This window comes from Haliotis asinina, chromosome 5, assembly GCF_037392515.1.
Source record: "Haliotis asinina isolate JCU_RB_2024 chromosome 5, JCU_Hal_asi_v2, whole genome shotgun sequence".
In the NCBI taxonomy this organism is placed as follows: domain Eukaryota; kingdom Metazoa; phylum Mollusca; class Gastropoda; order Lepetellida; family Haliotidae; genus Haliotis; species Haliotis asinina.
Genome location: NC_090284.1, coordinates 11,482,481 through 11,505,874, shown reverse-complemented (window position 1 = coordinate 11,505,874; position 23,394 = coordinate 11,482,481). Strand labels below are relative to the sequence as shown.

Here is a 23,394-nt window from a genome sequence, read left to right as displayed (position 1 = left end):
TGTCATCTTGCAAAGTGGATTTTTCAAAAATGTTTATGCATATAGAAATGACACAACTTCATGGACGATCAACTTCTGTATATTAACAAAGACTACGTTTTGATATACGTACTTATACCATTTCAAGCATGTGTTTGAAATCAGTTTGAGCATAGGAATAGCACATGCTTGAAAATGGTCCTCTTTGTCAGTGTACCAAAATAATCTTAATCACGTTAATATTTCTAATTGCATTGTATCGGGAGTCCTTTCACAATGCTAGATGAAATAGGAACTAACAACAGATCATAACCTATTTTGAATTTATTTCATTAAAGTGGCTTTTGACTCAGTCACACAAAAGAACATTAGGAAAAAATTACTACTTCACAATAATTCTTTAAATGGTTGACAGAAGTTGGTAATGGGATTCCTTGTTGTATGCTACACTGATTGAGGTCACCGTTACAGCTGGTACAGGTGTCTTGCAGCGTTTACGGCAGCATCAGCTGCTACAGCTCCAACATCCTGCTGATGCCAGTTGGGTATCCTGAATCCAGCTTCAGCAGAGATTAGCATCACAGAACACAAAGGCTACTATCAATGTTTTACATCAATGTATTCAGAAAGAATTATGTGTTTTTCATTTGCATAAAAAACCTCCTTTTTTCATTTTCAACAGCTGAGAAAGTCTATGTTCAAGCCACTTTTAGCAATATTCTAGGAATATCACGGCAGGGGGCACCAGAAATGAGCTTCACACATCATACCCATGCAGGGAATCAAAAGGGGATCTTCAGCTGACAAGCTAACGCTTTAACCACTACGCTACCCCACCGCCCAGTAAAGGAAGAAATAAGGAAAGAAATTGATACAGGGTAGTATTAATAATCACTAACTGTAGTCTAATTGTTCTGCAATCCACATAATTGTGCGAGTGTATTAGTGGTATACCCCTTCACTACACCTCCACTTGTAACAACATGTTATATCAAATTTACAGTGAGAGAGTGAGTTTAGTTTTACGCCACACTGAGCAATATTCTAGCCATATGGAGGTGGTCTGCAAATAATCAAGTCTAGACCAGACAATCCAGTGAACAACAAGATGAGCATCAATCTGCGCAGTTGGGAACCGATGACATGTGTCAACCAAGTCAGCAAGCCTGACCACCCGTACCCGTTAGTTGCCTCTTACAACAAGCATAGTCACCCTTTTATGGCAAGCATGGATTGCAGAAGGCCTGTTCTACCCCGAGACCTTCACAGGTCATCAAATTTACAATTTTCAGATCCATTAAACTATGTTCAAAATGATAACATTTGTAACAGATAAATTGATGAACTATTTTGGTTTTCGTCACAGATAACTACTGCTTTCTATGAATGCATATTCAACTAACATTATAACAAAATACAATTTTTAGTCTGTTTTAATTCATTATCACCATTGTTTACAGTATTATTAAAAATTCTTCAATAATTTATCAAAATGGTATTTTTAGGAAATGAAACTCAAATCTCTTCAAAAACTAATTTCATAAATATTTTGTGCTTGCTCCAGCCCCTTTAATCATCTTAGCAGAAAAATCCACCAAACAAGAAACGAAACTGGCTTGGCCTAATAACTAAAATGTAGGATGTTAATATTTGCCTAGTTGGCATTTGATATTCATCTCCACTGACACGGATAAGGAACCCTGATGACATATCAAGCATTTAGAGATTATATCAGCTCCAGCTCCAGGAAACACAGCAAAATGACGTGATTTTGTCATATTAGTGACAAGCAAAGACACCTACAGAATTAATAAGGTACAGCCTCCAGCTCATAATATATATAGTGTGCATATATATAAATTTACACATGAAGTCAGAATTAATAACATATAAATAGTTATATTGATTTGAAGTTTTATAACTTTAGACAAGAATAGCCTGATACAGTATTAACCTTTGTGTGGTATGACTTTTTAAATAGCAGGATGATAAAAGTACAGTTCACTGAGAGACTCTCTCCTTTGTGAGTGAGTGAGTGAGACTGAGAGAGTTGTTTTTTGGCTGCTGTCAGCAATATTCCACCACTATCACATAGGTGGACACTAGAAATGAGCTCCACACCTTGGTTCCAAGTGGGGAATCAAACTAGACATGACAGAGCAACTGCTTTAATTTCGTTCCTATAGTCTTTCATTTCATGTAACTGAGTGAGTGAGTGAGTAAGTGATTGATTGAGTGAGTGAGTGAGGTTCAATGCCTCGCTAAACACGAGTATAGCACACCATGTCAGCTTAGTATTGGAGAAAATCAATAAGTGATGCCTTATACATATCTAATGCGTAACCTATGAGGGAAGATACTGACAAATCAAATGTCTTTACTAGAATGATACTGGAATGTGAACTTGGTTCAACATGGGATTATCTCCACTAGTGGTGTTCAGCTTAAATAAATCAGATTGGTCACAGTGACCAAATAACAAAGCAATCCATCAGATTTTCTCACAATCAAACACAAATGATTTTGAAAATACTGTTTTAGTGTTTGAAACATTGACAATGGAACATATCTTTGAAACTGTCAGGGCCTGAAAATGTGTTGAATTCTTAGAAAACTCCCTCACTTACTAACTGAAAAGTCATAAGTCAACATTTCTTGAAGACAGGACGTTTATGTTCATGATATATGTCATCACTTAAAAATAGCAAGTTGCAGCATTTAACACTAGATGGGAAGTCTGCAAATGCAATTCGAGCAGTTGCTAAATAAAACCAAAAAAACCCAGAGAACCACATTATAAGTATTTGCAATAAAAACCTGAATAGCAAATTGAAAAAATGACACTGACCAATATTTCTGAATAACTGCTCATTGGTATTGAACAAATCATAAATTGTGAGATTTCAACCAATTGCCAACAATGTTCACCACTAAACTGCCTTTTTTCCCTCAGTGATTACTGGAACTCTATTTACAGTGGCATTAAGTGACTATTTGTTATTCACACTGTGAGTTACCTGTAGGCAAGTTTGAGGTAGTTCTTAGGGAAAACAATTACTCCAGCAGCTCCCATTAAAGGTTCACAGATGAACGCCCCGATCTGAAACACAAGTTTACTGAACAGTAATGAGGGAGTTTGCCAATATTGTTTTATGCTGCTGTTTGCCAATAAGCAAAATAAACACACCAGTCGTTCTTGCCATGAACAACCCAGCCTGAGGACGGTTATACAGTCACTCAACAACAGAAACAATAACCAACAGAAAATAACCAATAGCTAACACAGAACAGGAATAAAATTCTACAATAATATAAGGAGACTCTGAAATGTTTGAATTAAAGAACATGACATAAATGTTTCGCACCTCACATTGTGCTTTCAGAATTACATTGAACATGTATGAGACATAGCCTTGGTGAATGAGTGAGTGACTTGTGTTTAGTGCCACGCTGAACTTTACCCAGTTACATCAACATCAGGCCAATGTGGGAGATGAAAGTCCAATGTGGAACAGGTCTGAGATATTTGTTGCAGATGTAAGTAAAAGTCATGTGACAGATATTTACAGTGTGAAGATGGGATTTGACTACAGATTTGTCATGCAAAATCTTGGAAACTTGTATCTGACCTAACACCTGGTGCTCTTCAGGTGGACTCAAGTTTGGATTATGAAATGATGTTAAATCCAATGGTTGGCCAGTTTAGTCAAAGAAATTCACTTTATTCAAGCAATACTACTGCGGGGGAGACCAGACATGTGCTTCACACATTGTACCCATGTGGGAAATTAAGCCTGCTTCTTCAGGATGAGGATGCTTCAACCATAAGGCTACCCCACAGACCCAACCACAAGGAAGAAAAATAACTCAAAACCCTGAACTTAAATAATTCATGGAGTGAACTCAAATGTATCATGTGTACACCACACAAAGAAAACACATGACACTTCACCAATAATCCATGAAATTTTGTTAGCAATTTTTATGGCCATAAAAAGGGTCCTGCCTTAAAATGTAATCGTGACTGTGTGTACATAAAGAACATATGGCTAACACATCACAGTTGAGTTTGATAACACCAGCATGTAGGCAAACAGTTTGGTGAGAGAAAGGTCTGATTCTATTTCGCAACAACAATTTGCCAAACATCACAAAACTAGTTTGCAAACTGTTAAACTGTTTACACCATGTTCACAACCCCACAAACCACGTTGTAAACATGAATTGTGAACTTGTCATGTAAACGAACTTAATGATTTTAAAAATAACAAATTTGATGATGCTTTCAGACGACCTATGGTTTGATGCACATTTGTTCTCAACCAATTCAATGACCTTTCAAAGGTCGTTTCAACACACTTTCAGCCAAATTTAAATGAAATGAATAACAAGACACATTACACACAAAGCCAAAAGTTAAAATAAAGGGAAGTAACTCTTCCTGAATGGCAACCACATTCATTTCCAACAGCACACATAATTAAAAGAAATTAAAATACCTCATATCATGCTGTATTACTGATAATCACCAGCATGATTGTGGTGTAACTTGATTAAAGCCTTTCCAAGTCATGTTGTGTGTTTTGTCAGGGCATTTTCAACAAAATTCTGGTGCTAGATTGCACCACCCACTGTTAATTTTTGTATCACAAAGTGTCCTTCTTAAAACATGAACACTGAACTTGTGGATGTGTCTAGTTGTGTGTTACTGATTCCGTCTGTGTTCTGGTTGAGCTTACCTTCCTTCCCTTTGCCTTGGCCTTCTGCAGCAGTAGAAGAATCTCATCAGCGTAGGCCACCTCGGGGTTGGGGGTGTCGTCTCGATACTTCCCTCTGTACACGTCAGGGCATGGGGCCTGGAAACAGTCACCAAACTCATTGTGTTTACACAGCAGTCAACAATAGTCCATCTCTATACAGCAAGCTATGATCAATCTAAGTCTCAGCCATACACACCAGGGGTCGATGTTATCGATGTCTCTCTAGGTACCATGACAATCCATAAACCAAGCCATCAGCTCTGACATCTGCCATCAATAGCAACAAACATGTTATCCCCCTGTAAAATGTTCATCTGTTCATAAACTGATATGGACCTGTGTTGTTTATAAGCCTGAATGTTCCTCAGAACAGATTTTGTAATGTTCCTCTGTTGTTTATACTTTGATACGTTCCTCATTGTAGTTGTTGTTGTTGTTGTTCATATTTCGACATGGTAATTTGTTGTGTGGATATTTTGTGCGCAACTCCGACTTTCCTCTAGACATTTTGACTGAACATTCTTCATTTTCATCAACAAATTGTTAAAGAATCTTAAAAACATTTTGAATACTGCTAATGGCCTCGAAGATGAAACACATTAAAAACTCTCACACTGAAATGTCATGATTCAGTTTACTCAAACCATGATATTTTAGATTACACTTCAAAGAAATTCCAGCATTTAAGCATAGCCATACAAGAAAAGTAACTCCAGTTAATCAGTGAACACTATAAAAACAACCATTTCATTAAGTTTATCAGCATCGCATGTCGTACAACAATCAGGCTGCATCAAGCAGCGTGAAAACATCCATGATTGGATTCATTTTGGGAAGCATGTTAATGGTTTCACTGCATGTGGTTCTCATCTCAATTTACAGATACAAGTTTAACAGAAATCTTCTCTAGTTCTTGCTCGCTAGTGCTGCTGAACAGTATAACTGTCCATTATGATATTACAGATAATCATGAACCAGGATCAACTCAAAACACATTTACATTGTGTGAAGTTAATATCTTATATCATAAAAAGAATGAGGACTACTTTTAGGGGACAACTGTTCTGTGTTTGACAAATTGGGGACATATATCTGTGGTTATATAGTCGCAAATTTATGCGTCGCTAATATAACTAAATTTGCAGCTAAGTAACCACCTGCACAACTGTCCCCATTCAAATTTAACTTGTATTCAACTTGTATTTTTTATGAAAGAAATTCATTATTTAAACCATGTCAGTTTTAAAGTTCCTCTAGTTAATCATATCACTCCTTGAACTTACAGAAATGTCAGAAAAATTAGTTCACTTTTCCAACTCCAACCTGTGTCTGATGTCCACAATAACTAAATCTGACAATGATGAAATATCTTAGTGCTACAGCTAAATTGGGTGGAATTATCATGAAACCACCCTTTGGTTATCAGAAATGAGTGGGTTGCTGCAAATAATAATGAGCCATTTAACAGTGTAACATTGTTGCCGAATGATGTCACAGTGGGTGGCATCAAGCTTCATGACAAGACAACATAAATCTTGTACCATGATCTAACAGTGTTGGTCAACAGCCCATTGTGAGTATGTTGCTTGAACTTACAGTTTAATTAGGAGATAAACATCATGTGTTGGCCAATTTCCGGGTGTTATTGAGTATTTGAAGCACTTGAATTCATTTGGAACCGACGGCGCCAGCCGGAGGTTTCAAATGAAATATTCCCGTGCTTCAAATACTCAATAACACCCGGAAATTGGCCAACACATGATGTTTATCGACATTGTAAACACAAAAGTAAACCAAAGGGTTTTAGTGTCTGCACTCGTTTACATCGAATACGGATACAGCAGTGAAGTGTCATCAGCTGGCCGTTTCAGCTGGTTCCCATGGTAGCATCTGGAGCTGCCCATTTGTGACGTCATTCTAACTTTATGTCACAATATGATTTGAATGACGTCACCACTGTTGATGACACAACAAAACAATTGTTTACATGTCAATACGCGGTGAATAGTCTTTCAGTTTCCGGGAATCTAATACCATTTAATCATGTTTTTCAACCAATCAGATTACACAACACAGTAACTTTTGGTTTACAATTTAAGATACTGTTTGGTCTTTTATTAATGCAAGTTTTATCCATTTTAGCAAGAATAAATATAAAGAATTATGTGGCTTCACAGTTATGAGCCAAGCAAAATGAGGTCAAATAATTCAAATCACTGGGTTTTTCATTTTTTCCATGTCTAAAGAAGGTCAAATCTGTCTCTCAGTCCTTGATCTATGTCCCCTTTTAGGTGATGCTATTGCCCTAAATGAAGCAAGTCTAGATTTCCTCAGGTTCAGCTTCTGAATCTCCAGGATGCAACCAAAGAAATTACCCCAGGGAGTTGAGAATGAAATCTGAGTGCATGCGAATCCGCTGAGTGAGTAAAAATGCAGAGCTTCGAGCATGCTGTAGAGTCCGGGATCAGTTCACAAAAACTTGATAATGAGTAGAGACACATAATCCAGGGACTAGCATCAAGCTGCTCAGTCTACTAAAAAAAGTCATCCCTCACCATAATGCGGGTCTTGGGGGTCCATGGATGATCCTCTGCATCACGCATGACAGAGATTATTTCCTTGTGTATAGCATAGCTATGTATTTTGTAGAACTATTACTACTGCTAATAAGAAATCTCTAATCTACTCAAAATGATGACTGGAGCAGAGTTTGGGTTAGTTCACAAGGATTTGGGCTTGAGGTAAAATGTAGGATGCGCAAATGCCTTCAACAGACCAAGTCCCATTAATGGAATGTATACAATCGTGTTCCACATCATGTTAGAATATTTTTCTTATGTAATAATGTGCATGCATTTGTGTGGCTGCTTGTACTAGTCCATCCTACTGGTTCTACAGCTAACCATCATCAAACAGGCTTTCCCTAAGAAGAGGATGGGGTCGGGTAGCCTAATGGTTGAAGCATCTGCATATCACGTCAAAGATCCAGGTTCCAATCCCCCATGGGAACAATGTGTGAAACCTACTTCTGGTTTACCATGATATTGCTAGAATATTGCTTAAAGCAGTGAAAAAACATACTCACTCACTCACTCACTCAAGAAGTTGGAATGACAGATCACCTTTATATCTGCATCTTAAAAACTGATTATCTGCTAACTGCCATCACATCCACAATACAGGTAAACCAAGAAAGTTGCCAACAACATGCAATCAGCAACTATGAATCAATTGTTTACAAAGAAAGAATTATATCCATAAAATTCTAAGTCCATGAAAGACTTGAATGGAGAAACACATTATAATCCTGAGTCTGTCTCCAAGTCTTTGAATCATATTATTTTACCTACAGTCCAGCCCTATGCAAAAGTTCTAAAAGAAGTAACACTAACCTCTTATGATTGTAAGCAATATTTCCCAAACAAACATCAAATGAAGAAGTGAGTTTGGCTACAATACCACTGAGCCGTATTTTTATGTTATACAATGGCAAGTATACAAAGTTTAGAGACCAAACTACAGTCATCATAATGCTGTAGAAATTTTGCCGCATCACGAAACATATAGAAGTTAAGAAAAGATCAAACTTTATCACCTGAATTTTACTGAAATTAAATAAGGCTTCATAGATACACAGACACAAAAAGAGGTTAAAATAATCTGGAACAACTCATGAATGAAAAGGTTTACTTGAACGGTGAACACTGAAATGTAGTTTGGCAAACATCCAATAAAAATATGAAAACAAAAATTAAAATATAAAACTATGACTTTTCAAAATAGTGGTCCTTTTTGAAAAATACACAAGATTATACAATTACAAAATATTTAAGATGTTAACAACAGTTTGTATAGAATACAAGTACTGGTAGGAATATAGTATAGCTTTATTTTGGGAAAGAGATCCTGTATTACATAACATAAATCCTGCAAAGAGACAGGTCCTACTTACAACAACAATGGCGGGGGGTCAACTGCAATTTGGATGATTTTAAACTGTGTTGCACTGACAACATGTATTCAACTAGGTATGCAAAGACAAATTACATGCTGACCTCCACAAACAGGAGTTGAGTATGTACAGAACGTTCCCTAAGCAAACAAAACGTGCAGACAGAACTGACTATTATGGTTATTATACTATTAAACTGCCATTACAAAAGGCATAAGAAATCCCCTCTGAACCAGTAAAATATATCAAAGACAAGTCTAAAATATTCAATAATATATTGAGCAAACAATAAGCAAGTTACAATGACTCACAATACAGACTTCTAGCATAATGCAATTGAGTCACAAGTCTAAGGAAATGGGTCACAAATATCTAATATGAACTCACCAGTGAAATGCCATGTAACACTGAGATCAGATATATGAACTGAAGCTTGATTCCACAGTGAGCAGTCAGGCATAGAGTGTCAATCTTGAATATGATGTTGTTTACAAACAGATGTTGACAGACAGAGGCACAAAACTCCAGCAATTCTGAGTGTGAGTCTGTGTATGATTGTCAACACAACAACCAGCCTATATATATGCTGACACAGTGTCGGGAACATTAGAGTACAGAGCAGTTCTATCTGTATTCAGTCAGAACTTTTAAGAACAGGAAGTAAACAGTAGATTGCCAAGGGCAGGTAATTGGAGCACTAACAAAAAGGCCTGCTGCTAAAGATATTATTGCCATTGAACATATATGATATTAAAATAGGCCAACAATCTACAACTCCACACTGAGATAATTGTTAAATATTCTAAACATCTGTCATCAAACATCAAACTGTTGAAGATCAGCAAAGTGAGTGTGGGAATGAGACTTTGTGTCGACGGCATCATCTCTTGTTCTTGTGAAACAACTCTGGTACTGCTGAGTGTGATCACTTCATTACCATTTCTATGGATGATCTCAACCCACTTCAAATGACAAACCTGACAAATCTTGCCAACAAGTTCCACTTTCATGACATATATACCTTTTCAACAAACTGTATTTTGTCATCATGTCAGAGATGTCAAAAGACACATTTGCCCAAGAAAGTAAAAACGGCTGTCACTGTGTTTCAAGGAGGCAGTCCTCTGCAGTATTCATTCACACTATATACAATGGTATATTCATACTTAAATTGTTGAAATATTATACAGTAATGGTTTTAGATACTATCTGAGTTTATCCATATTGAGGATAAAGACTAACAGGATCCAATACAGTGACATACTGGTGATACCAGTGACTGAGTTTGGCATAGCTAACTTTGAATAGTATTTCAGTTCACTCATGACATATCATGAAAATCACTGTGATCTCTGTTTTACTAGGTGGAGTGGGTTACGTGAGCCTAGTAGTAAAAGCAATGATGTGTCTCACCAAAGACCCCAGTTCAATTCCCTTAATGGGTAAAATGTGTGAATTTCTAGTGTCTTCCACCATGATATTGCTGGAATATCACCAGGATCAGTGTAAAACCATACTCACCATGATCTGTTTCTACAGAGTTGCCTCCCTTACTCTAAATAGGATATAAAAAGCTTTTCATCAGATCAAACAAGCTGTCTCACATTAACCTCTCCTCCAACATGCAGGTGGCACACAGTATGGCAGACAGCCACTCACTCAACCATCATGTAGAATAATCACACATGAATAACCGACATCTCCCTCTGAAAGGAAACTCTCCATATAGGAATTCAACATAAAGGGCGTAACATTATTCATTCATGTTTGACTTCATGTAATCATATGTTATGCTACATGCAGGCTATTTGCATTTTAGAAAAAACTTTCCATGACAAACATGTACAATTTCAATCCCATCAAATTTGGGCTGTGTCCATCAAATTACAATTTGGGCTGTGTTCGCTTATTGCAGATGACATGTAAACACGCCACTGAGCATGTACACACCTGCACACCACACCTTTGTTGTCATGCACGCAAGGAAGCATTATTATTACCGACGACCCCGTACTGTCAAGGAACACTATGCATCATCTCAAAGGAAAGTAATTCATCACAGTGATGTTTTCTTTTCAACTTTTGTGCATTTAGTAAAAGGTACATATGCCGTATATACCAATAGATTTCATGATAAGATGAACAGTAACGACATTGGCTGCACCGATCTTCCATATGACCACTCAACAACTCATCACTCTTTCCATCTAAATAATTTCTAATAGTTTAACATACATAATTAGTGGAGGGTGTTGGAGGGATACTTTAGCACTGAAGTGAGGATAAAAATAAAGTAATACTTTTTCTCTTAAATATACATATTTCACCTTATCCTCACTGATGCGAATTTACTTGAATCAGTGAGTAGGTGAAATTTTGTAGACATGAACAATTTCGTGTAACTCTTTGGGAACTTATAACCTTCTTGAATCGTGATGAATAGGGGTAGCACCTTCTTTCACAGAAAGAAGAAGTAAATCAAACAGATCTTGTGGATCATAGACTATGTCACATTTGTATCCCTCATGTTCTGAATTAATCACATAGCATAACAGGGAGTCTACACGATTCTGGGTGAGAATGATGTTCTTAAAGGATCTGTCAAATATTGCACTACAACCAAAGGTCCAAATGGCTGAATACCAGCAACATCTTCTGTAGAGAAATCTCTGTGATAATGATTGGCAAATGCAGTATCAGACTTGCAGAAACAGAAATCCTTCCATTTATGGATGTGATGAAGCATTTGCCACGAGGTTCTAGAGCTCCTGCTTTGTGTGGATTGGATGCTGTTGGGGATGAAGTCACACAGCTTTGTAGGCCCTGAGAATTAGCTCTTATTCAAAATGATCTAGTTGTTCTAGAAACCTCTGTTGAGTTGCTGAGTGATAAAGGTATGAATAACTGTACTTGTACTTCATTCTTAATACTAATTCTATGAAAGTAAACATAAATAGCTCTCAGTGGGCAGAGAGATAAATAGTCTGTATCTACTAAACCCAAAATAGAAGTCAGAGCTGGGATGTGAAAATGCCCAGATGTAGAAAGCCTCCATGTTGTGCAGCAGAAACTTCTTTGGGTTGAAAGGTGTAGGCATTCCCTGAGCCTTTGGGTCTTCACAAAACAAGCATAGGATTCCTCGAAATCTGAAACACTGGTTTCATTGAAAGTACTGTCAGCATCTAGATGTCTTCCCTTTAAGGAGGAAGATATGGGCAGATTATCTGCAATCCAGTTATTGTCCTTTCTATAAATGGTAAGACTGTCTTCATCCTGTAAACAACCTCAGTTTAATGTTATTTCCATCTTGATAGAAAACTGACATATTTTCATTCAGCACTGAAAAGCCACAACAAAATGATTAGACAAACACTAATGATGCAGGTGTAGACAGCATCAATGGTTTCCCTACACTTGTTGTTGATACTGTTGCTGATGCTGAATAGCAAAGTAAAACTTCTTTAGTCACACTAGCTATCAAATCTGTCTGATTAGCAGGCTGCTACCTCCTTGACTGATGCATGAAGGCTTGAGGTTGCATCATGAGGCCTCTGATGAAGTGCTGGTGCCTCCTGAGAATGCGAGGGTTTATGTGAGACTTGCAACAGTTCTGGTTGTAAAACCAAATGCTCATTGATAACCAGTTAAGATTCTTCCTTCCAGAGGATAATGTCCATCCATTACTACAAATGATATCATCAGACAGGGATGGGTGTAAATTATTGGTAGAGGGGGTTAGGTATAAAGGTGAGCTGGGGTTTAGGCTGGATGTTTTATTTTTGCAATGGTCAAATACTTACACCCACATTTAACCTAAATTAACTGTACACCTGGGAACTGAAGAAAACTAATACAACCACTAATCTCCACATTAAGGTAGTGTTTGACAATGAAGCTACATTGTATGTAACAGTACTGTTCCTGCACACAACTGACATGTCTGACACCTACCAAAGCACATGTGATACATGTGGTCTCACCTTAGGCAGGTGAGTTAGTTCAACATTGGCTCTGTCCACCAAGCAGTGAATTGGGTACCTAGTATGATACAATGGTAGTCTGAATTCAAACCCTGAGCACAGACGACCGGTTGTATTCTCCACTGGAAGTATTCTGTAGGCGAACTGGGGTAATACGACATCGTTTTGAGCATGCTACATGCGAGGATAAATGCACAATATAAATGGACTATTGTTATTATTTTCATTACTGCTTATGTAACAGAGTGACATGCACTGGTATTCCAAAAGCATTTCTTCCATTCAGTAATATCAAACTCAAACATCAACTCATTGTGCATGTTGTGCCATGCTTGTTACACTGAGGAAACCTCATTAAGCATGACAATGTATCTGGGACAGTTATGAAACGGGTTCTCTGACAAGGTCACACAGTATATCCAAAGTGAGGCTCATGGGATATCTAGGGTAGGTATGACGTAGAAACCAGACAGGGGTTCATGTGACATCAAGGGCAGCTTCAGGTGGACTGTTACCTGGATATCATGAATAGGCGTAATGCATTACATGTATTAAACACTGAATCAAAGAATCAAACTTCAAAGACTGCATGTACGATACTGAAGAACCGCCATCACGTGTATCACACACACAGAAACATGTTTACAATCAGATATTTTGCCACCAACTTTGCCACAGTCAATGTAGCTGCCCAAAGAAGCCCCAAACCTCATATAAAACATTTTCCTATTTTTGCCACAATTGTTGACCTCTACCCTGTTCACCTTATACAAGGGAAATCTGTTGTTGACTTAGCAGTGCTGTCAACAGCTGAAATGATGGTGACTTAAAAGGAATAGAAGCCTTCCAAGTTGTGTATTACTTGATTACCTTTCACACTGTCAACCATCAAGCTTCGGCCTTAAGCAAAACTGAGGCCTCATGAGTACAAATGACCTTTAGGCTAACATATGCTCTCTTAAACAACTGTACAGATTTCTTTACTTTGAAGGTCAAGGTTTCATGGCCTCCAAGTCATGCATGGTTTCGATCAAACCCTGGTTTAATGACATTCCTACTATTGATAAAACATCCAAACAGCACATATATTACCATAAAATTTACTTAAGCCAGACTAATTTTATTTCTTGCTTCACAAATTGTTGTCCTCTGAGAACCTAAAGGTAGGAGGGAAAAAATAGAAATAAAAATTGGTCTGGCCTTACTACCAAAAAAACCTTGTACTGCATAACATTTATACTTCAAATATGTAACATCAGATCAATACAAGCAGAATTGATATTCATGGTACAAAAGTATATTTCAATGACAAGGTACTGCATTATCAATGTTTGAATTAAGTTTCTCTGGGATATGGTACAACAGAGGCAAGGCCTCCTTCTGAAATACCAACATCTGCAACCACAGAACTAGACATTAATCTAGTCTAAGTAGTTATGCATATTTACCCATTTCAGTGAGTGAGTGATTTGGGGTTTATGCTGCTTTTAGCAATCAATATTCCAGCAACATCATGCTGGGGTCACCATGGGCTTCACATACTGTGAAAAGTGCCCCAGAAAAGTGACAATGATAGACTTGAAAAGAATTTAAAGCTTTCAATTATACATGACATTTGATACTGCCCATTTACTAGTCAACTAGAAGATTCCTGCAAGATACAATGGCCTTGACAGCAGCTGTGAAAAGGACAAACTCTGCTATACTCAGAAGTAATGAGATCTTCAAAGAAATATGGATGAGGCTGGGATGCTTTTGGATTGCGTTTTCATTTGTTTTGCTTGTTCTTTAACGACACACTCAGCAATATATGAGCTGTAATGAAGGCGACTTGTAAATACTCCAGTCTTGATCAGAGATTTTCCACTAATTGAAATCATGTGCACCATTGTCACCATCAAAATAACACACATCAATCAAGTCCCATCATTCTTGCAGAAAACATTTCTAACCAGGATCTGTTCAGGCTTCTTGGACGTTATTCCCTTCTTTTCATTTTTCTTTTTTCATTGTTCTTATAAAAAGATTTCATGATTAAAAGAATGAATCATGTTCTCTAACAAAGGTTCTAACATGTCACAAATCATCTAATCCATCAAGACTACAGTCAATGAAACATCTGCACCATCTTTGAATAGTTCCTGCAAGAGCCTGTTCTGGATCGGAACAGAAGTGTTCATTTGTTTGTAAAAATAAATGAAACCCAGCATGGTGACATTGACCAAGAAGGAAAGAACTAGGTCAGACAAGGTTCTTATGTAAGTGATCATATCGGTCCAAACAATCACAACACAAATAACTTTCAATTCTAAATGTCTGCAACTTCTTGAAATACACAAAGGCAGAACATATCTGTTTTCAGTTATTCTTGTCTTATGCTTTATAAGGGAATTTTTTCTAATATCAGAAACGTCTCCTGTTCAAATGGATCAATACTTGTTCCCACTGTGCACGCGTGTGAAAATGAGTGAGGGACATTTATTTATACCAGAAGCTATACATAACGAAGACAGTCTTGGTGTGAGAATATCCTGGAAACCTTTTCAACGAACTGCTCACCATTCAGTTGCCATGGTGCAAGGATGGTTGCTGTGCAGAGACAAATGTATCTTGACCTGAATGTTAGATTGCAATTTACTGCAATAATGATTCCAGTATTGTGTTACATACAGCAAAATACAGCATGTGTTCTCCCCACGATAACACGATTCCCACGCACATTCCTGGGAATTTTGGGGTTTTTTTTAATCTGTATGGTTTCTTGCAATGATGTCAAGGTCACAACTGTTGCTTAATAGAGATCTTCTATAAAGGCAACTGGCTGCAAATAGTTTGGGTTTTTTTCAATTCAAGGAAAGTGTTGGATATACATGAATTTGTCATTCATGTAAGATATTACAACAACATGATAACAGGTATGATTTTATAAAATGCAGTCTGTCAGTATTTTCCAAACATATGTTGTCAGTATTTTCCAAACATATGTTAACACATATTCAGTGCCTTCAGAAATGTCAGTAAGGCATATACTATCCGATGAGAACAGGTATGATTTTGAAAAATGCAATCTACCAGTATTTTCCAAACATATTTTGACGTATATTTATTAGAATACGTTTAAAAAATGATGACATCTCACACAATTCAGTGCCTTCAAAAATGTTAGTAAGGCATGTACAACATACTTGGTCATCACAGATGGTCATACGCCAGATAGAATGGCCTTGTCTTCAGAGATGGTCAGATTCAAAACAAACAGAACACAAAGACACAGTCATCAATATCCCCTGCATTACCTCCAATTTCAATCTAAGTCATACTTGTTGCCCTGGAAACACAAAAAATAGTTCATTAAGAAAACCTAAAGTACCAAAAGGCACTATTACACCACCAGATCTATCTATGTGCCAAGTTTGGTGAGGAAATATTGCATGGTTTTAAAATTCTGCTCCGGAAAAGATAAATGCGCACAGATGGACGGGGTGCATTTTAATACACCCTGCAAACCGTGTTGCAGGAATAATTAGGCTTTGTATCCAAAGGTCACCAAACATTTGATATTCACTATGACGATGGGGCTTGATGAGAGCAGCCATAGGACACACATAGGCATGGACGTAATGGATAAAGGCAACACTTTCTGTAATTCTCACTCTGCAATAGGATTACTGCCAGAGTATGAAATAAAGACCATCTGATCTCCCAAGATGGGCCAGATTTCTGATGGATGACCTAAATTTACAACTAGCCAGTTTGATGGTCTGATAAAAAAAATAAGACTTTCTGAGCAAATTCACAAAATCTTGGTTTCTGGTCTAGTAAAATCTGTTTCAGGCTGGTAACATTATGAAGTTACCAGCCCTGATATCTGGCTGGGTTTTTGACTATTTAATACACTGTTATTGCTTCAGGTTTATAGGTTTGTTTGGATATATGGCAAAGTTATATTATGTCAATAATGAGCAAATATATAAAACAGAAGTCACCTTGTATTCATGATGTCTCAAACAATGTAGTTTGACATCCGACCAAAACTAGATCCTCTGATCTGATGTTATCAAATGTGAGGTCTGATTTCTACATTTATTGGTAACTTAACACAAATACTCTTTGATTGTCATTGATGGATGGCAACTTTTGCAATATGAGGAACACAATGTTGCGGAGCGTATCCTACTCCTTTGTCAGGTGAATGCAAAACTAGGAAGCAGGTATTTTCATCAGTCAGTGCTATTATCCACTTTGCCCTCACTTTGCCTCACAATATAAACCTGGATTTGCTCCATTTTTTTACTGGGGCAGTGGTAACCTAACATTAATGGAGTCATTTGTCACACCAAAGAGCTGGGTTCGATTTCTGGTGTCCCCTGCCATCATGTTGCTGGAATATTGCTGAAAACCGTAAAACCATACTCACTCACAAAAGCTTGAAAAACAGTAGCACAGCAATGTTACCAGCATATTTTCATCACAGTTCAGGAAATTTGACATAAACCATTTCCAGTATCATTACCAACATTGAAAACCATCTTTATTAGTTTATTAGTTTAGTTTTACAATCCTTTTAGCAATATTCCAGCAATATCACAGCATATGACACCAGATATGGGCATCATACATTATGACCAGTGGTTACTTTTCCACTACGTTAAACCACCAGCCCCATACAAATGTACCAGTCTGGAACAAAGGGTCAGTAGGTAATATAGCCTGACCTCATTTTGCCTACACCTGATGTGGGCTACACCCTTATCAAAACACAATTTACACCTGACTGCACATCAGTCAAGTGCTGTGTTACCCCTAAAATGATGAGTTGACCTAAAGAAGGTTAAAAACACGAGATAAACTTGAAGCTTTATACATTGTTTAATAGCTGACATTTACATCAAATTATTACAATGGTGGCATTGCCTTGTTTAATATTACTGTATTTGATCATGTCCAATGGTGTCAAGAAACTGCATCACAGTTTTTCTATCACTGAGGAGCTGTGTCTTACACAATTCTCTTGTCTCTTTGTCTGAAAGCACAAGCTCAGGATCTGCACGCTCCTCAATTCAAGATCAGTCTGTGTCCTGGAGTATCTGTCTGCCTTTTCAATCTTCTTTAAGAAATGGAACACTTCAACACAGTGAAACCCTTCAAGATGGACTGGGGAAGGGGGTTATCGTGTTGGTTCTAAATGTGGCCTGGGAATCTAGCGTCATCATCTACACATATGCTGGTCATATAGTCATGGAAATCACCAATCTGTTCATGATCAGGTCAGAGCTGCATCACCTCAACCCATGTACCCAATACCTGGTCAAAGGGGAGAGTGGCAAGGCTGCAGCATGTAAAACATGAGACTGAACCTCTAGATTGTTTGTGTAATCCTGTACAAGACCTCCCTCAACCACCATGCCACACAGCTTGAGAATAATGAAACACAGGGAAAACTTCTGTACTGGCACTGATGACTGATGACTTGTAATCATTCTGAAAATCTTCTTGAGAAAGTTCTGTAACAGTTCCTACTGTGTCCTTCAACAACTGGATACATTTTAGCATGTACAAGACAATGGATAATATACTCTGGGAGCCACAAGCTTTGACATGAGGACAAGCTGGTAATGCTGTTTGAGATACTACAAACCCAACTGTCCACGCTATCATACCCCCATTTTATTGTCATGATTATGATTAACTGACCCTGGATCCATTTTAATACCATTTCAACTCGAAAAAAAACAGTATGCAATGGTTAGTAAATAATCAAGTCCGGGCCAGACAGACCATGGATCACTGATGACCATTGATCTGATCAAATGGGATAGAATGATATGTGTCAACCAAGTCAGTAAGCCAGACCACCTGGTCCTGTAGCTGACATCTTATGACAAGTGGGTTGCTGAACCCAGTTCTAACCTGAATGCTCCTGAGTCATAACACAAGTAAGGAAACAACACTCATACAGTGTTTATAATACAATAATTACATTTTATTGTGTTCATCAAAATTCTGGCAATCTGATTGGTTAACTGGGAACATTTCTTTTGATTTCATTTCCCAATGAATCTAAAGAAATAGGCCACGCCCACCAAACTGGACTACTTTCGGACCTGAGGAATGTCGGGGAATACCTTTACACAGGGACGGTACCTTAATGAACTTTGGAGAAATATTGAAGTGATGCATTGTGGTTAAAGAAATACACAGTCAATCCTTAAATATAACACATAATGAATACAACTTACAATATGGACATAATCTCTTTGCTTGTGACCAGTCTTCTTGAACCGAGATGGACTTATGTCAAGCAGATTAGCAAGGTTTCCATGATAAGCCCTGGAAATAAGAAACAATTTTGCAATTATTCGTCTTAATAATCCTGTCTGTTCTAGCCTGCCTACAGAGGAAAGGACACGAAAACTTAGAGCAGATGTAGCATCAGAAATTATCAACAATCCATAGACAAAAAAAGAAGGAATTTTGCAATGAGTTGGTTTAATAATTTGCGCAGTTGTAAAAAGGACATGAGAAAGAGGAGCACATTTAGCATCAGAAACGAAAATCACATGACTTACCGCTCTAAACATAATACATCCTCATGTTTTGTATAGCACCTAGCAAGGCGAAGAGCTAAGTCATTGGCCTCTGACCTGAAACATGCAATGACACTTTCAGCTAATCGGGTGGATAATTTACAACATACTGTGTCCAGGAGAAAAAACTTGCTGTGATAAAAACCATCTCTATGTTCCTTCCAAATCTGATTTGAACACCACGCAGATGTACTACTGTTATAGCACCGTTGTTAGGCTACACAGATGTACTGCTGTTATAGCACCATCGTTAGGCTACACAGATGTACTGCTGTTATGGCACCGTCATTAGGCTTCACAGACGTACTGCTGTTACAGCACCATCGTTAGGCTACACAGATGTACTGCTGTTATAGCACCGTCATTAGGCTTCACAGATGTACTGCTGTTATAGCACCATCATTAGGCTTCACAGATGTACTGCTGTTATAGCACCGTCATTAGGCTACACAGACATACCGCTGTTATAGCACCGTCATTAGGCTTCACAGACATACTGCTCTTATAGCTTCATTGTTAGGCTACACAGATGTACTGCTGTTATAGTACCGTCATTAGGCTTCACAGATGTACTGCTGTTATAGCACCGTTGTTAGGCTACACAGATGTACTGCTGTTATAGCTTCGTCGTTAGGCTACACAGATGTACTGCTGTTATAGCTCCGTCGTTAGGCTACACAGACATACCGCTGTTATAGCACCGTCGTTAGGCTACACAGATGTACTGCTGTTATATCATCGTCGTTAGGCTACACAGATGTACTGCTGTTATAGCACCATCATTAGGCTACACATATGTACTGCTGTTATAGCACCATCGTTAGGCTGTGGCAGTGACAGATTTTGTATATTTTAACATGTTGTATATTGATTACAATTCATGTAAATAAATTCTTCAAAATTCACTACATAGTTTTAGTTATATTATTCATCCTGTTACTCAGCCTGCCTTAACTATCTCACACAGCCAGTTCACTGAGCATGCTTACCACATGTTCACCACACAACACAATAACATAAGCTCTTTCCCACATAGGTCCTTTTGTCTTCATAGCCAGCTTGGGCAATCAGCTAAGCTTTACACCTTTTACACATTACAAGGTTTGTGGTCACTCCACATTCAACCGTCAGTTGTTGATATGACATCGATTTGACGGGACATACATTTGGACACAGTCTTTGGATCGCATTCTGAGGTAATTTGGCTATTTTATTCACTTACTGTTCATGCGATGTCATATTTAGACATATCTAGTAGTTGCATAAGTGTTTGCTATTCTCAAATACATAGTACTGTGTATTTGATGTTCTTATTGGTGTGAATGGCCCAATAAATACCCAGAATCCATTATAATATAATATTAATAACATGATTGATATAAGGCAATGGTGTGTGATAAACAGATGAACACAAGTATAGTTTTGTAACCATGAATGAATGAATGAATGAATGAATGAGATCTTATTCTTGTATTGTTTTATATCTTGCTCAGCTACAACCAAATTTGTACGTTTGAATACTGTATCATTGCTGAGTATTCTTTGTATATATATTCGTATTAGCATGTCTGTACATATTAGTATTATTATTCTCTCTACAGACAATCGTTTGATAGAGACAACAGCGTCCCCAGGTGTGAAATAAACCTAGGCCCCCACACCTGGTAGGTTTACGTATTGTTTATATACCAGTATGATATAACTCAAATGGAAGACATTTTGTACTGAAGAAACTATTTTATAACGTTATATATGAATAATATGTGTATATCTGTCTAAATAGCATGTCTATATTGCTGCATCTATTGTATTGTACACCTGATTGTTTCAGGGTGATTGTTTTCACCCGTATTCATCACAAATAAACCGTTGGCCAATGAGGAACAACAAAAGCAGTTTCTGTTGTCTGTGCGTGACTGACACAGCCCTGCTACACAGATGTACTACTGTTATAGCACCGTCATTAGGCTACACAAATGTACTGCTGTTATAGAACCGTCATTAGGCTACACAGACATACTGCTGTGTCAACCAAGTCAGCCAGCCTGACAACCGGATCCCGTTAGTCGCCTTTTACGACAAGCATAGTCGCCTTTTGTGGCAAGCATGGCACAGACATACCGCTGATGTAGCACCATCATTAGGCTACACAGACATACTGCTGTTATAGTATCGGAACACTAGAACAAACCCTCTGAGTGATGTTTCCTTTGATTCAAGTTACCTACCCCGAATTCAAGAAGAAGCAGACGCAGAGCTTTTCTGGAAATGTTGAGATGAGCCGTTTGGCGTACTCGGACATTTGGTCATTGAGGAATCCAGCACTGGTGGTCAGCTTGCTCATCTGTTCCTGCCCCACACTGACCACATGGGGATGACAGTGACCAACTGGAACAAAAACAACAATGAAATCAGTGATAAAATATAGTGTCGGTTAATGCCATCCTCAGCAATATTCCAGTAATGATTGTATCTACAGTTGGGTTCAAATGAGAGCAATGAATGATTAAATAACTCAAAATAGGGATTAGTGCACAAAACATACATAAGACACATGGTCCTGAAACCTCTGTACCCAAGAGGATCTAAAACCTGATATTTTCAGATTGGTCAGTTTTGTGCTTTGTTTCCTGCACCGGTGCAACCCAATATTACACAGTGCAACCTAGTTATGAGTTTAACTTGCACAAAGTTTTAGAAATATATCAACAATAAATCTAACATAAGCATAAATATATCAGCTCATATTTCTTCTAAATTTTGAACAGTTAAAAACTGTGGCCATGACAGCTCTTGTAAACAGGGACCAGCTGTGTCATTGTGTTGCCATGGCTTCATGGGTACTACCTCAGTTACTCATAGTTATGTGCACCAAAACCTCTGACGTTTTAACACACTACATTGCAGCTGGAATTTGGTTTGTGCAACTAGGTCTTTACCTTATGTTGCACCTGCTGCAAGCACCTTAAATCTCATAAATTGAGCCCTGATCATGGAAATATTTGTTAAAGAGACTATCATGCAACATTGTTCTACTGTCACTCTTCACCCCGAGAGGTGACAAAGGGCTGGTGGAACACTACTAGCGCACACACCAGCAAACACAATCACCTTACTTGTCAGGAAACAGTCGGCACAGGACCATTTGTCATTTATGTATTGTGCACTTCGCCCTATTTTGAGTAATTTAATCATTCAACATTCTCATTTAAACCTAAACTGATTGTCTCAGCAATGACTGGGAAAACTGCCATGGAATCGCCTCTTGAAAGTAGAGATTATTGGAGACCTGTACCCTATACCTGAAATCAGTCTATAGCCTCAACAATAGTGAGTTGGATGTAGTGGCACCAGAATTCTGGCAATATCATAGCTCAAAGTGATTCAATCCTTGGTTGGTTGTTGTTTATAGTTGCACTCAGCAGTATTCCTGCTATGTGGACACAGTCTGTAAACGATCAAGTCTTTACCAGACAATCCAGTGACCAACAGCATGAGCATCAATCTACGCAAATGGGGCATGATGATGTGAAAGTCAGTTAGCCTGATCACAAAGTCCCATTAGTCGCCTCTTACAACAAGCATGCGTCACTGAAGATCAATCCTGATCTGGATCTTCATGGGTGGATCATGAGATCGACTTCTGGCTTCACTAACTTATAAAGAGTCCCAATATACCCACAGTGAACAACATTTGTTTTTTATGAATACCAAATAGCAACTGCTGTTAAAACATTCCTATAATATCACTGACAAAATTATCCATGTATTGCACATTCGGGAAATATTTATTTTTCCCTTAAATTACTCAAACATCATGGTTGACAATTTCTGAAAAAGATGCATAGTTCTACATATTTTAATTTTCAACAAAAAAATCTTCTTTTTTTTATTTTGGTAAAAAAAGGCTTAAAATGTTTTTTCTTCTCTGCAGTCAACTGTTATTCTGAATATTCAAGGTGACAACACCACACCACATTCTTCTATAAATTACTTTAGCAAGTTGTTTTTGTAGACAAAAGTAGCCCAACATTCACCACTTTCTGACCTGTTTGTCGTACGTCTAAGGCCAAGGACAATAACCTCTGCATCTCCTTTCACTGACACGTACTTCTTTCACAGGACACGCCATTAAT

General features: G+C 37.8%; 1 protein-coding gene across 6 annotated transcripts in view; it reads right to left on the bottom strand.

Moving 5' to 3' along the window:
- The window catches only part of LOC137285031 (5-phosphohydroxy-L-lysine phospho-lyase-like), a 118,139-nt gene that overhangs the window by 9,171 nt on the left and 85,574 nt on the right, over positions 1-23,394 (bottom strand). For all 6 annotated transcript variants that reach the window (XR_010956940.1, XR_010956941.1, XM_067817209.1 and 3 more), the window contains 5 exons: positions 21,487-21,646; positions 19,241-19,315; positions 18,911-19,001; positions 4,719-4,835; positions 2,997-3,079 (listed from right to left, as the gene is read on the bottom strand). Coding sequence is in view for 4 of the 6 variants with exons in the window: in XM_067817209.1 (XP_067673310.1) it covers positions 2,997-3,079; positions 4,719-4,835; positions 18,911-19,001; positions 19,241-19,315; positions 21,487-21,646 (526 nt within the window). In the remaining 2 variants the exon portion in view is untranslated. The remainder of the gene's footprint in view (positions 1-2,996; positions 3,080-4,718; positions 4,836-18,910; positions 19,002-19,240; positions 19,316-21,486; positions 21,647-23,394) is intronic.